Source organism: Cervus elaphus, chromosome 18, assembly GCF_910594005.1.
Source record: "Cervus elaphus chromosome 18, mCerEla1.1, whole genome shotgun sequence".
NCBI classification, from domain to species: Eukaryota; Metazoa; Chordata; class Mammalia; order Artiodactyla; family Cervidae; genus Cervus; species Cervus elaphus.
The window spans coordinates 93,331,166-93,347,706 of record NC_057832.1 but is presented as its reverse complement, the minus strand read 5'-3'; the positions used below and the strand labels follow the sequence as shown (position 1 = coordinate 93,347,706).

General features: G+C 38.4%; 1 protein-coding gene across 23 annotated transcripts in view; it reads left to right on the top strand.

Moving 5' to 3' along the window:
• Positions 1-16,541, top strand: part of CADPS2 (calcium dependent secretion activator 2) — a 571,224-nt gene that overhangs the window by 538,005 nt on the left and 16,678 nt on the right. For 22 of the 23 annotated variants that reach the window (XM_043872603.1, XM_043872601.1, XM_043872591.1 and 19 more), the window contains one exon: positions 5,293-5,400. The exons of the other annotated variant lie outside the window; for it this stretch is intronic. In XM_043872603.1, the coding sequence (XP_043728538.1) occupies positions 5,293-5,400 (108 nt within the window). The remainder of the gene's footprint in view (positions 1-5,292; positions 5,401-16,541) is intronic. 23 annotated transcript variants of the gene reach the window in all.

Below are 16,541 nucleotides of genomic sequence, written 5' to 3'. Positions count from 1 at the left end.
TCAATCATAGAGTTTTCCTGAATCTGAAATGCCAGAGTGGAAATGTAAATTTTTCCTACCACAACTTCAAATTGAAGAGACATGCTGAAGCGACTTAGCAGCAGCAGCTATTGTTTTAAATCTCAGAAGATCCATTTTTCTTGCAAATAAAAATAATGACCAGGTGCAGATATTTCACTTCTGAAGCACACAGATTATCATAAATCAAGATATCAGAGTTCCACTCTTGATTGTTTCTTCAAGGCAGGCTAGGTTATGAGATGTGCACTTTCAAATTAAGTCAATTAGACTGTAGCTTCTATTAATCTTTGAGACGGAAATAGTATATTTAAAAATTTGTCTCCTTGTTAAATAGACACCATGACAGTGTTTGCATAGTGTATTGTTAACCTTCCGTGGAAGGTTAAGCGGCTTCTTCTGTATCGAAATGTGTAGCTGTGAAAAATGTCCTCAGCACTGCACCCACCTACCCATGAATGAGGAAAGTAAAGACTTGCACCTGTGGAATTAGGTGCAGCAGCAGGAAGTAAGCATTTGTAGTATATAATTAACGAGGAATTTTTTTCTTTCTCTTTTTGAACGGCGTGTTCATCTCACTAAGTCAACTAGTGATTAACGCTGGAAGAAAATTTGCTGGAGTCTGCACCCTTACTTAAACGCATTCACTCGCTGGTGTATTCTGTTTCTGATGCGGCCCAAGTCAGAGGAACTCACCTTTCGATACTCTATTCCCTTCCATGTGTATTGATTTCTTTATGCCCCTGGGGGAATTTTTTAGATGTTTTACCTTTTACTGTCATTTCATTAGCCACATTCTGTTCTTTTCTGAATCAATTTAGAAGTAATCCAGGAAGTCTTATTTTGATTTAGAGATTACTACCCTAAAGAGCAAGATGGAGAAGTTAGTGCTTAGTGAACTGAGGATCTCAAACGTTTGAATAGAGAATGGAAAACAACATTGACTCTCTTTTAGGAGTATTTAAGGCTTTCCTGGTGCCTCAGACAGTAAAGAATCTGCTGCAATGCAGGAGACCCAGTATTTTATACATAATGTGCTTGTTATAGGGCTTCCCAGATGGTGCTAGTGGTAAAGAACCCTCCTACAAATGCAAGACATGAGACACAGGTTAGATCCCTGAGTCAGGAAGACTGCCTGGAGGAGGGCATGGCAACCCACCCAGTATTCTTGCCTGAAGAATCCCATGGACAGAAGAGCCTGGTGGGCTATAATCCATAGGGTCACAAACAGTTGGAACCAACTGAAGCAACTTAACACGCATGTGCTTACTATGTGTTCTTTAATAGTTATTTTCTCCTTTGTTAAGAAAACTGTAATTACAAATTACTTTGCCAACAAAGGTCCATCTAGTCAAAGCTATGATTTTTCTAGTAGTCATGTATGGATGTGAGAGTTTAACTATAAAGAAAGCTGAGTGCCAAAGGATGCTTTTGAACTGTGGTGTTGGAGAAGACTTTTGAGAGTCCCTTGGTCTGCAAGGAGATCCAACCAGTCCATCCTAAAGGAGATCAGTCCTGGGTGTTACTGGAAGGACTGATGCCGAAGCTGGAACTCCAATACATTGGCCACCTGATGCAAAGAACTGACTCATTGGAAAAGACCCTGCTGCTGGGAAAGATTGAAGGCAGGAGGAGAAGGGGACGACAGAGGATGAGATGGTTGGATGGCATCACTGACTCGATGGACAAGAGTTTGAACAAGCTCTGGGAATTGGTGATGGACAAGGAAGCCTGGTGTGCTGCAGTCGATGGGGTTGCAAAGAGTCAGACACAACTGAGCGACTGAACTGATAATTACAGATGTAGAAAGCATTTCTAAGTGTACTTCTCTAGAATGTAATATTCTTCATAAAAACTCATCCAAATCTGCAGTTGTTGAAGTTGAACCAGCTGTTCCTTTGATAAGATTGAGGACACCCACTTGCACCAAAATGCGTAGCAATTTTCTGTCTGGCTGATGCAGTCACATGCATGCCTTTCATTTACACACCAGAAAATGAAAACTGAACCAAGTGTGTTCAGTTTTTGTTTTCTGACTAAACTTTTTTCCTAATAAGATAATATGTATTAATGGAATGAGACACAGTGACTTCCAAAGTATGTAAATTTTACTGCCATAAAGCAAGAGTCTTAGCACAAAGGAGCACTGAACCAGTGATAATGTCTTCTATCCAAACACATTTGTACTGTAAGTAGAAACTGTTTAAAAGGAAAATTATATCTTTTTCAGCAATTTATCAGAGATAATTACCCTTCATACACCAAAGGAACGATAAAGTGTTTTAAAGAACTATAATTCTAATTGGTAAATGTCACCAGCTGTTGCAGTTATTCTTACTTGTGTATATTCTTTTAATGATTATAGTCTCATTCCACAAGCTACATGAAAATATATTCACTAGGTGTGAAATTCGTGTATGTCACAGTTTCAAGAATAGGTAAACAGCTCAAAGATAGAGGAAGAAATAATGCTAATGAGGAATGTAAAAATTGTAGGTTTTGTTTACTAGGCAAGCGGAGCTTAATTTGCCAAAGGGGAGAAAGTGTAATTTCAAAAAGAAAAAGACGACACTTAATTTGTTGAAATAAACTTAAATGAGCCTTACTTCACACCCCCAACCAGGGATTCTAATTTTCTTAGTTGTAGAATTGTCTCAGCTTACACATTTCAGTATTAAGCCCTTGGGTCTGCCAAAGGGAACAACGCAGAGTTTTCTTTTAGGCTTAAATTGTAAAGTGTTTGTTAGTTTAAGGTGGCGAAAGATAACGTTTTTCCTGGACAATGTTTCATGATGTCTAATGTTATCTTAAAAGTGATCAAGGAAACAGAAAATTACCTTCCGAGTCTGTGGCAGGTGTATAAAGGCATCATTCTCCATTTCACCTGGCTATAACTCAGTTTCCAGTGAGTCTGATGGGTCCAGTGTTTAATTAGTATAAATTTATAAGCATACTCCTCTTTTGAAAGGCAGAAATAAAAATGGGGTGGGGTGAAGAGAAATGGTGGAGGAGGCAAGCCTCTCATGTGTTTATTCTTTGACTCTCAGTCCAGCTGGGCAAAACCCTGCTGCCTTGGTATTATACATATCATAGCATTTTCTTTCCAAGCACTTGACTGAAACTCACAGGTGGAGCTGACTTGTTATCATACATAGAAAATAATTCTGTCATTTTCATTCTGCAGCAGTATGTTTTCTGAATGCACTCATTTTTAGTGTTTTGACAAAGTTTGAGAAACACGGAGAGAAATCCTTATCTTACGAGCTTCAACTGTTAATAGTAGCTAATAATCTTATACAAATTACCCTACCTTTTCACTGGAAATCTCAGTATACCACCACTTGCCCCAAAGAAGAAAATCGCTTAGGTTTCTCTTGAGTATCCTTGTAATTATTTAAACTTTCAAACATTGCTGATGAGAATTATGTAGAAAAACAGCAAAATGAGTTTGGTAAGTTTGATATATATATTCTGCATTGTGTAGGAATGCTCTTGAAGGAAAGATCAATTAAGATGTTTATATAAATAATTGTTTCCTGTTATAACTAGTCGTGAATTTTGTTATATCAAGGTTATGTTTGAAAGTATCCTTCAGTGTATGTGATATAAATTTCCCTTTAGTCTAAGAACAGTAAGTACTTCCTGGGATTTTCATTGCCCAGAAATAACTTCGTTAGCAAAAAGTCAAATTAATTTTTATTAATGAGGTATGCCAGTGTCTGCACTGTGCACTGGTTAAGAGATGGGCAGTTTTATCATTGTATATAAACTATTATTCCTCCCCACAAAAAGAGAAGTGATAAGAACTGTGTGTCTTTCATTTAAGGAGAAGGCATGGCCACTGTCCTAACACCACTCAGAGGTGTATCTTGTCTTTCCTGCAGTGTGTTAGTCGCTCAGTCATGCGCAGCTCTTTGCAACCCCATGAACTGCAGCCCACCAGGTTCCTCTATCCATGGGATTTTCCAGGCAAGGATACTGGAGTGGTTTGCCATTTCCTTCTCTAGGGGATCTTCCTGAATAGTTAAATGATTCACATCCTCTTTCCCCAGATTTCCTTATGTTATTTACTTTTGTGAAGAGTCCATTAATGGCTTATATAAGTGCATCCTACAGATATGAAATGATGCACGACTGACTGACTCATTTGGGCATCAGTTTTACCATTTCATCATATTATTACCCTATTCTAATTAAGTGAATAACTCAGTACAGACTATGAATCAACTCCAGGTATAGAGTATACAAATCATCTAGTCAAGCTATATGAAACTCAATAAAGAACTAAAGATAAGTTTAGAAGGAATACTCTTAAGGAACCATTCAGAGTTTTATCCCCTCCTTGTGCAGATTTTGTAGATTCCATAGCAAGGAGGATTTTTATTAACTGCCCTGTCTCATCTAACATTAGAAGATGTAAAATGTTGGATAACTTTGGAAAGTTAGCTAGCCCACACCTTTGGCTCTTCATAGGAGACTAGTTCATCCATAGTCTTATCGCATTTCTAAAATAATATAAGTCCTTGAGGTAGTATTGATAAATATAGATGAGCAGAAGCAATAGATAACCCACAGTATTTTGATTTGCATTTCACTTTGTAATGCATTAAATGTTTTTTGTTCAATATCTTCCTAATAAGAAAACTTATTTTGTATTCCTTGAACACCCATAGTAGTTGAGGAAGGCAACCCGAGGAAAGCTAACATTTTTGAAATATATATATATATGGATAAACCAGCCAAAAATGATGAAAAAGAAATTGTAGTTGCAATTAAGAAATGATTATTGCATATGGGAATTTTTTGAAAAATTTATTCATTTATACTCAGCATATTGGCTTTGTAAGGTAGGCACTTTTTTAAAAAGGTATCTACTATCTTACAACCACATATTTCTAGTCTTTTAAATGAACAATAACTATGACCTGAACTTATAGACCTCAGTGATAAACTTTTATTTAATACTTTAATTATGGAATTTGAAGGTGTCCATTGTTGATCTTTTTTTTTGTTACTGATGCAGTGGGCATGAACTTGGGCAAATTTCAGGAGATGGTGAGGGACAGAGAGGCCTTGCGTGCTGCAGTCCATAGGGTCACAGAGAGTCAGACACGACTAGGCAACTGAACAACGACAATTGTTGATCTTAAGCATATTTTTCTAGTGTAACTTTTGAAATAATATAATGAATGATTTCCTAGGGTGGTGATTAAATAAATTTTCACAATCAAAACCTAAGATTGTTCTATTCCCCGTGCTTTTTCCTCACAACAGAAACCAGGGATGGATCTGGCAGATACCTATATTATGTTTGTTCGGCAAAATCAAGACATTCTTCGAGAAAAGGTCAATGAGGAAATGTACATAGAAAAGTTGTTCGATGTAAGTAGCTACTCTTCCAGAGCCAGCTGGCATTGTGGATGTACTGTGAAGGGAAAAGTTGCATTTTGAGAGTGTGTCTGCAAATCACTCTTTCTTTTCTTTTTTTCCCTTCCACACAGCTAATAGTTTATTGTTTTTTCTTTGACTGCTGACAGAAGTCTTAATGGGTTTTTTTTTTTCTATACTTGAAAACTGTCACTATTAGAATGAGAGTCTCAAAATCATTCGAAGGTTCATTTTAGCAAGCAAGATGATATCCAGTTTACCGTTGTGTACAGCTTACATCAGTTGCCTTTGCCGCAATCCATAAACAGAATCATACTGTAATGTTTTTGGCCCCTACTGTAAAAGTTTTTCTGAAGTCAATATGATATTCTTCATGGAAACAAAGAAATAAGTCACAGTAAAGCCAGATATCTGCTACTGTCCTGTTACTGTGCCTTTTCATCTTGTTTCCCGGTACTAAGGTTTGCTAACAGATAGAATGCTGCTCCTGTCTCGTGGAGGTCTTCACAAAGGCGTGGTAGCTCCTAGGAAGGGGAGGTTGTAGTTTTAGATGCCTTGATCCACGAGTTTCATCCAGTGAGTATCTGTAAAAGAGACTAAGAGAGCAGTCCATTTCAATAACAATGTTGTCACTTATTTGTAATTAGGCAGCAGTCAGTTCAAAGGAAATGGTACTTTGCTGATGACATAACTTTGCATAACCCATTCCATTGCTGATTCTGAAGTGTAATATTTGCTCTGAACTGTATTTATTTATGTACATCTTCTCTGCATTTTAGAAATGCTTTTCTGGCAGTTTCATTTAATTATGCAAGTTACTGCAAATGTTTTCACAACAACAATTCACGGGCTTCATGGTGACACTTCAGCTGTGGCAGTTACAGAAGGTCTTGCTACGTCATCCTCCCCACCATGGTCTGTCATGTCAGTGTGTGTTGTTTACCAGGTTGGGTGGTCAAAATGAGCCTTCTCTTTCGTATTTTATGTTTCTAGCCTCTACCCAGGCTGTTTTACAATAAAAGTATCATCTGTTTTAATAAGCTAAGTGTTAATATGTGTGAAGAGAATGATTTCCGAAAAGCTTTGATGCCCTGCAGGGGTAGAAAAATTATCATCCATCCAGCTGGCTCTTTTACAAAATACTGAAACCGTATTAGCAACTTCTGCTTCCATTTGGTATTGCTCTGTATTTACGAGCATATGTTTCACTTCCAAGTTCTCTTTTACTTTTTTTTTTTTTTTTTCGCTTATGTGGTAATTTTCAAAAATGTTGAACTAGAAAAGAAGAGTTGATGTTATTCCCATTATGTTTCTTCTTGGTATAGTGGAAGCACATTTTCTCTGTTGAAAAAATGGTAGAGTCATTCTCCAAATAGGCCACTACGCATGTGTGTGTGTGTGTATCTCTGTGTGTTACATATTTCTTAACATCTTCAATTTTTTGTCTTGGTGACCTTTTTACTACAGAACTCATCCTAAGTTTGTAACAGAGGTAGAATTTCTTTCTTCATAAAAATATTTCCCACTTCAACTCCCCTCCATTCACCAAACTTCTTTTGAGACTTTTGTATGGCAGCAATTAACCAAGGGAGCTGACTAAAGTAGATGCCAGGAGGCCAACATTAAAATGATGTGCTTGTTCTATTATCATGGCTATAGGTGTATATTGCACTTTCCTTCCAATGCCTAAGCATCGGATATTGCTATGGATTTGCTTCTAAAAAGATCCCATAACAAAAAACCATTCTGTTTTGGTTGTGAAGGTTTTGTCATTTTGAATATCCCCAGTAGGACACTGGACTTGTTATTTGTAAAATAGTTACAATGTCCTTAAACATTCTAATATTTTTAAGTTGCACACTTGTATTACTATAATTAAAAACAAAAAGTAGACTCTAATTCTATTGACATGTCATCAAGAATAACATAGATGAGGGGGTACTAAGAGCCCCTAATTAGCCAAGACTGAATTTGCCTCAATTACAGTTAGTAAATGAGAGGTTATCAAGTATGTGTTGAAAGGTAAAGTAGAATGTGTATCTCAAGCAACAAATCATTACTGAGAGACATTATATAATTATTGGAAATCCACTTGGCTGGAGCTTAAAATAATATTGTTAGGTGTCAAGAAGCAGTTGAAAATAATGACCCTATAAATACTGTTAGCAACCTGAGTCTATTACAGATAAAAAATTGAAGGGAACAATTTTATTCAGGCATCAGTGACAAACTTTTGCTATTCCAATTAAAGTGTTTCCTGAGTAAGTAAGGGAATGGAGGCTCCCACCTTCAGATGCAAAGGAAAATGTGTACACACACACACACACACACACACGCACACACACACACACATGCACACAGCAGTGTCACTATGTAGTGGTTTTAACCAACCCAGATGAGAGTACAGGGATTATAGTATGAGAGCTTAATTCCTTACAAAGGATATGCTTTTTATCCAAAAGAAATTTGCTTCATTTTAGAATACATACTAATATTTCTATATAAATCAATTATTCTACAAAGCACTGATCCTGCCTCCAATACCAACACTTTAAAAAAAGAAATCAGAAAAAAAAAAGAAATCAGGTGTTTTACTAAAGAATCTTTTTCTGCATGATGCCCCATGCATGGAAAAGACTGCTGAAAATTCTGTGAAACTTGTCCTAAGAGTAATAATAAATTACTCATGATGTTCCTGGCTTTAAAATCTTTTTGATTAATGAAGCATCTTAATAGTTCCTAATTCAAAGGGAGATATGTGCTCAGTCGTGTCTGACTCTTTGCAACCCAATGGACTGTAGCCCGCCAGGCTCCTCTGTCCATGGGATTTCCCAGGCAAGAATACTGGAGTGGGCGGCCATTCCCTTCTCTGGGGGAATCTTCCTGACTAGGGGCTCGAACCTCTTGTGTCTCCTGCATTGGCTGGCAGGTTCTTTACCACTAGCACCACCTGGGAAGCCTGATAATAGTTACTAACATTTCTGACTAAATACCTTAGGGTTCTGTTTAAATAATTGTACTGGTGACTAAGGTCCAAAAAGATGGGCACTGCCCTAGATTTGTGTCCACTGTTTTGGGGCTTCACCCATGAAGGAGAATGGTACCTCCTATCATTGCCCATGAGCAGCCCACACAGCCACACACCATGACCCTGCTTTCTGAGCATCCTGCATTGCTGTGATTATTGTTTTAGCCTCTATGGAAGTTTTTTGCTTTCTTCAATGTGTGAAAGAGGGAGATGACTAAAATATATATTATCTGAAAGGCCATAAATAGGATAATCTTAGACTTTTAGGTCAAATCTTGGAGTATTAAAACTAAGGTATCATTTGAAGATCATGGTTAATATCAGAACAGATATCAAGACATTTTGCTTTGCTCCATAAGTTAAACTTATAAAATACTTTCTATTTTAAACAGAAATAACTTCAGAAAAGTGTTCAGTAAATATGGCAAACACTCTATTTAATAGAAGGTACTGGATTTGACTAAGGTATTGGGTGGGCCAAAAAGTTGTTCAGTTAGTGAATACATTGTTTCAGTAAAGTTCATCGTGAAAATGAAAAATATGACTTTTATTGGTACTTAAAACTGAATGAACTTCTTGGCCAAATCAATACATCCCTAATTTTTTCAAAGTGTCAAAATTATAATTGTGGCCTTACCTGTCATCACTGCTATTCCCAGACCTCCATGTACCAGGAAATGTGCTAGGTTCTTGACCTGTATCATTTCTAACCTGGGTAGATGCTTGCGTGCCTGCCAAGTCACTTCAGTCATGTTCGACTCTTTGTGACCCTATGTACTATAGCCCACCAGGCTCCTCTGTCCATGGAATTCTTCCGACAAGAATACTGGAGTGGAAAAAAAAAGAATACTGGAGTGGGTTGCCATTTCCTTCTCCATGGGATCTTCCCAACCCAGGAATTGAACCTGTGTCTCTTTTGTCTCCTGCATTGCAAGTGAGTTCTTTACCACTAGCGCCACCTGGGAAGCCACATGGGTAGATGCTGTCACTCCCATTTTAGCCTTATTTTCAGGTTAAGAAATGTCCCATCCAGAGATGACAAAAGACTTGTTACATACTAAATCAGACTTTGAAATTGTGTCACTCTAGTTTCAAAGTCCATATTACACCTACCATACTTCCAACTCAATGGACATGAGTTTGAGCAAGCGCTGGGAGATGGTGAAGGACAGGGAAGCCTGATGTGCTACAGTCCATGGGGCTCAAAGAGTCAGACATGACTCAGTGACTGAACAGCAGCTTCAGATTTACAGAATTTGAAATGATAAAACAGTGTTTGGAGGAAGAGGACTGGACCAGGACTCCAGAAACCTGAGTTCTAGCCACAGTTCTGCCATTGACTGGATAAGTGCACTTCAAGAAGTTCTTTCACCTGTCTGAAACTCAGTATAGACAGCACATGTAAACTGAAGAAGCTGGTCTAGAACTCCAGATGGTTTCTGAAATCCCTTCCAGGTTTTAAATAAATTAGTTTTAATTAGCAGTGGCGACAAAAGTTACTGGGTTGCTTGCATGCCGAGTCTTGCACCCCGGAGTAGCAGACAGTTCTAAAGTGCTTTTGTGATGGTCAGGTGAAAGCAAGAAGCAGTAGCAGTTACAGTAGATAAGGAGAAAAGAGATTCTACATAAGGAATGTCATTTGATATTCTATACAGCTCCCACCATGGTTCTGAACCCTACAGGTAGAAAAATAGTTGGAACTCGTATATTCTGTATTCATGTTAAGTCTTTCAGAATGACCAGAATATCTTAAACGGAGGCTGTCTTTGCTTGTCAAATGGTGCACATACTGAAATCTATATGTGAATATAATATTCCCAGAATTGCACAATATATTCTTATAGCTTATATTGTACAACATAGGAAATAAAGCCAATATTTTATAGCAACTGTTGTTGTTCAGTTGTTACGTTATGTCTGACTCTTTGTGACCCCATAGACAACAGCAGGCCAGGCTTCCCTCAGTGTAATATAACCTTTAAAAATTGTAAGTTACTACATTGTACACCTGTAACATACAATATTGTGTGTGTGTTAAGTCGCTTCAGTCATGTCTGACTCTTTGCGACGCTGTGGTGTGTAGCCTGCCAGGCTACTCTGTCAATGGGATTCTCTAGGTAAGGATGCTAGAGTGGATTGCCATGTTCTCCTCCAAGGGATCTTCCCAACCGAAGCACTGAACCCACATCTCTTATGTCTCTTCCATTAGCAGGAGAGTTCTTTGACACTAGTGCCATCTGGTAAGCCTTAATATAATATTATATAGCAACTATTTTGTTGTTGTTCAGTCGCTAAGTCATGTCTGACTCTTTGCCACCCCATGTACTACAACATGCCAGGCTTCCCTGTCCTTTGCTATCTCCTGGAGTTTGCTCAAATTCATGTCCAGTGAGTCAAGATGCTATCTAACCATCTCATCCTCTGCCACCCCTTTCTCCTTTTTGCCTTCAATCTTTCCCAGAATCAGGATCTTTTCCAATGACATCCATACATGACTACTGGAAAAACCATAGCTTTGACTATACTTTTAAAAAAGAAAAGAATTAAACTTAGTGATTATCGTATTTTGAATTTAGCCAATGGGAAAAAAAATCTCACATGTTAAATTTACCTTCAAAACAAAACAAACAAACTGATCACTCAGTCGTGTCCGACTCTTTGCGACCCTGTGGACTGTAACCCACCAGGCTCCTCTATCCATGGGATTCTCCAGGCAAGAATACTTGAGTGGGTTGCCATTTCCTTCTCTAGGGGATCTTTCCAACCCAGGGATTTACCTTAAGACACATTAAAAAAGTGTGTCTTATCTGGGTCAGAGAAATTTAAAGGAAGTTCTCTAGCAGAAGAGAATATGGATTTACCAGCAAAGTTCTGCTTCATAGGTAGTCTCTCTTATTCCAACTTATAAAGCATTGTCAGTAGCTGTTTAAAAAAATGCTAGCAAATCAAAACCATTTACAACTTGTCTGATCCCAATGTAAAACCATGGCAATGCTTTTCTAATTCTCAAGTTCCATTTTTGGAGAAGGGAATGGCAATCCACTCCAGTACTGTTGCCTTTAAAATCCCATGGACGGAGAAGCCTGGCAGGCTATAGTCCATAGGGTTGCAGAGAGTCAGATGCAACTGAGCATGCAGCACAAGTCCCATTTTTAATGCCTGTTATGAGGTTTTTTCTCACACCGTCAGGTTTCAGGAAACACAGAGTGAGCCCCAGGTACCCATGGGTCAGCAGAGAGGCTGGACACTTTCCCAGAGAGCTTTGAGTCTCTGGGTTGAAAAGTGGTGATGTTTCAGAAATCAAAACTGATGCTCACAGTAATTGTCACAAGAGCACCTTCTGTGGTCACTTACTAATGTCCAAGAATATCCCAAATGCTGAGGCTGGTAGGGATCAACAGAAGTGCATCCTGTTGTCTGGGAGAGATGCTAAACCTACCTAACTCTGTAAACGTTTGTGCCTTTACAGGGCATTGCCCATCTTGAGGCCCTCTGAGACAATTTTGTTTTAGCTCTCATGTTGCTGAAGACACATCAGGGTGCAGTCTTTAATTGGTAAATCATGCAGATTAAACATTCTCTTGTGTTATAAACTGATTAAATATTTAATTGTTGAGGAGTTTCATCTCAACGAGATTTTTTTTTAAATTGTGTTGTGATATCTTCTAAAATTAAAAGTAATCCTTTAAATGATAGTTAATCAGTGATATTCATCCACATAGTGCTTTGTAAAGGATTAATTTTCAGGACTTTCCTTGAAAAGGATTCTTTTTGGTTAAGAAACTCTAAATTAAGCATTTTAAGTAAAACGGACCTCAATAATATCAGAGTTTAGTGGCCATCTTAAGATTTGGTAAGGGGGGGGGAAGAATGAAACTCTTGCAAGTGAATATGCTTTTCAAAATAAAAGTAATTTTGCATTTCTACCTCTTGTTTATCTCTGGACTCCAAAATAAGAAAGGGAGGAAATGCTCAGAGTTTTCGAGTTCAGTGTTTCACACCCATGCCCAAACTTTTTGATTCAAGAATTTATTCATCCTCAGTAAGATTGTTGCTACTATTCTATTTAAAAATTAAATTTATTTCGTTGGTTTTTCAGGAATCCTTGAAATCCACAGAACATGAGTAAGATTGGCTGCTATTAATAGACAGTAGAATATATTTAGAACTGACTGTCTACTTTTTCAGTCATATTCCTTGAATGAATTTCTTTGTATGTGTAATCAGCCTCATTACAAACAAAGGCTGGAACCCAGTGAGACCCATTCAGAGGGCTTCCTTGCCTTCTTGCATTTCTTATAATTCCATAATATTATAGATACATTTGCTTATATATGACTGTCGATTTTAAAATAACAATTTTCCTCTTTTCAATGTTATTTAATTTTCAAGTGACAAACAAGTTGTTATATCCAAGGGTCCCCAACCTCAGGGATCTAATGCCTGCTGATCTGAGGTGGAGCTGATGTGATAATAATGGAAATACAGGCTACAATAAATGTAATCTTGAATCATTCCAAAACCACACCCCCCGCCCCATCCATAGAAAAACTGTCTTCCACGAAACCAGTTCCTGGTGCCAAAAAGGCTGGGAACCACTAAATCAGTATAAATTCTGATTACAGAGTATTTTCTCTTCAATGTTGTCTCTGTGTAAAAAGAAGTCAAATATAAAACATTAACTTGGACCCCTCCATGATTTTCCTATCAACAATCAAAATCAAATGTTACTATCACTCTCATGTCCTAACCATTATTTTGCTTTTCCATCACTAGAAAAGATGAATGATATAAGCTCAGTGATGTACTTGAGACAAGATCATTTATTTCTAGCCACTGTTACGTCGTGCACCCTGGGGTCACCTTGTGCACTAAGCGTAGATCAGAAGCTTGACTGTTTCTTATCCATGTTCATAGTACTGGCATGTCACTTCTCCTACATTTTAGCAGTTTATTATTTAGCAGCTTGAATATACTGTTTTCCAGGGGGTGTTTTTTAATGTAATTATATGTATTTATTCCCACTTTATTTTACCCACAGTATTTGTACTCACACGGAAGTTGTTTGGCCTCTTTTAAGACAGTTGTAGTCAAGACTTGTTCTGTATATGGTCACGTCTGCTTTAGTAAATGGCATTCAAACTTGCTCCCTAGCTGCTTTTCCCCCTCTCAAAGTTTCTCTTCAAAACCTCTGCTCTCAAATTACAGCTGTCTCATTCATTTTAGTTAATCATCTTTATTTTAATGTTGAGTTATCATTTGTAAGTGTACGAATTTATGAAAGAATCTACTTTAGATGTACAGTGTGCGCCAGAATAACTTTGGCAAGTCCAGACGTGACTCCTCACGGCCAAAGGCCCTCATTTGAATCTAAGCTGTTGGTGAATGAAGACCTAAGAAACCTGAGCTAAGCATGCCTAATTGCCTAAAAGAAACTCCACAAGAAAAAAATGTATTGTAGCCGGTTGATCTTATTTCTTTGATAATTCAAAAGAATCTTCAAGAAATATCTAGACTTCTCCCTTAGATTCTTGAAATGTGATCATGGGACACAATTGTCATTTGGCACATGCCCAGAAATACACATCTTTGCATGAGGCACCTGGACATATGTGGCAGGTCTGGTAGAATCATGCTAATTAACAACACAGGCTTAAACAGGCACCTCATCTGGCAGTGCAGTTAGTTGCCTGATGGTGCTCAGCGGGATCGGGTAGTGCTTTTTATTTTTCTATCCTAATGGTCTGCTGCCCACCTAATTTTGCCTTATTGTCAGTCACTACTTACCGCAGCTTGGGGCCCTCCCAGGAGGCTAAATTATTATCAAAGGATTAGGGAGATGTAGCCTTGCAGCTCTGACATTTCTGATTACTTGTCTATGCCAGAACACTAATTAGCTGTGACTAATTAAGAAAAATGTTCCTGCCATAGAAAACCATTTAAAAGAACTAAGAAGTAGAAAAGCAATTCAAAAGCTGAGCAGTGCTCAGATTTGCTGATGCTCTTTAGATTTCCTCCAGAGCCTTAACTCACCTTTAATTGTGCTCAGAATTAAAAAAAAAAAAAAAAACTTGTGAACTGATCTGAGGTTTTTGCTCGAATAGGAGAAAAAAAATTGGGGTTGATCACTTAAAATCACTTCACCATGGTAAAATTCTCTGATGAATGAAAGATGTCAAAACTTGCATTTTCCTCAAGAAATTTTTCTAAACATCAAATGCATAAATGTGTATTTGCTTTCATTCACCCAAGCCAGTGACAGTAACTTAATAGTCATGGAAGAAATCAGAATATTCCCCCTCCTGATTTTATCAAAGATAGTTGAAATAATTACAAGCAACATGTTGAGCAGTTCAAAAGTTATTTAGTATTGATTGCTTGCTGCTTTCACATGGATGATGGTCTGGAAACTCTGGTTTCTCCACATAGAACCTGGCTTTTCCTTAGTGGCTTTGCATGCTTGCACTGCAGCTGGCTACCAGTGACTTATTAATGAAACTACGCAGGGCTCCCCTGAGACCAGCATCTCCATCAGTTGGCCAGTATGATGTTTTCATAGAAATGGTGGCTACCATTCTCCTTCTCCTCAAACCCAACTTCATAAGCAAATGACACAAGGCTTTAAAGTCATTTTCTGTGGTGGCTTTTTGATCTCCTCCTCCATCAAACATGCCCTCTGCAAGCCTCGCCTGTAGCCTCATCTACATGGTTGGTGCTATTCACAAGTGAGCACAGGAGTGGCAGCCAGAATGCCACCGTTGACTGAGTCCAACGAAAAACAAAGTCTGTGTCAGGAAGCAGCTGTTGCAGTAAACCAACATTGTTGTGGCAAAACAGGGTGTTTGTTAAACGCATTGAAAAGAAACTCTATAAATAATTTTCACAGGTACTTACCTAAACTCAAGAAGAGCCTTCAATTACTTGATCTCAGCCCAGCCCTAAGTAAGACACCATGTAAATTCACTCTCTTAAAATGGGCAAAATGTTTTATTTGAAATAAAGCAAGTTCTAATCCTTACCTCACCTAAATTCTTCATGCTGTTTTTTAAGCCCATTTCCCCTTTTCCTCTCAGTGGAGAACAAAAAGCAGGTAGCCAGCATCTCTAGGGAATAATCCTTCCTATATATGAAGACTGTTAGTAAGACACCTGTCATCCTTGTCTACTCCAGGATAAATAATCCCTTTTGCTCAACTTCTCACCATAGGCCCCTTTTCTAGCCCTTTAATCTTTTGGGGGGCTGTCCTTTGAAGCTTCTCAAAATGCTCTGTGTCATGCTTAGGCTTTAGAGTCAAGAATTCATTGTTGTTCAGTCACTAAGTTGTGTCTAACTCTTTGCGACCCCATGGACTGCAGCACACCAGGCTTCCCTTGTCCTTCACTGTCTCCCAGAAGCTTACTCAAACTCATGTCTATCAAGTCAGTGATGCCATCCAACCATCATGTCTTCTGCCACCCCCTCCTCCTCCTACCTTCAACCTTTCCCAGCATCAGGGTCTTTTCAAATGAGTCAGTTTTTCTTATCAGGTGGCCAAAGTATTGGAGCTCCAGCTTCAGCATCAGTCCTTCCAGTGAGTATTCAGGACTGATTTCCTTTAGTAGTGACTGGTTTGATCTCCTTGCAGTCCAGGTACTCTCAAGAGTCTGCTTCAACACACAGTTCAAAAGCATCAGTTCTTTGGTGCTCAGCCTTCTTTATAGTCCAACTCTCACATCCATACATGACTACTGGAAAAACCATAGCTTTGACTAGACAGGCCTTTATCAGCAAAGTGATGTCTCTGCTTTTTAATACGCTGTCTATGTTTGTCATAGCTTTTCTGCCAAGGAGCAAGTGTCTTTTAATTTCATGGCTACAGTCACCATCTGCAGTGATTTTGGAGCCCAACAAAATAAAGTCTGTTACTTTCCATTGTTTTCATTGTTTCCCCTTCTGTTTGCCAGGACTAGGATGTAGTATTTGAATGTGACTGTACACATTCCTCGGAGAAGGCCATGGCAACCCACTCCAGTACTCTTGCCTGGAAAATCCCATGGACGGAGGAGCCTGGGAGGCTGCAGTCCATGGGGTCACTAGGAGTCGGACATGCCTGAGCGACTTCACTTTC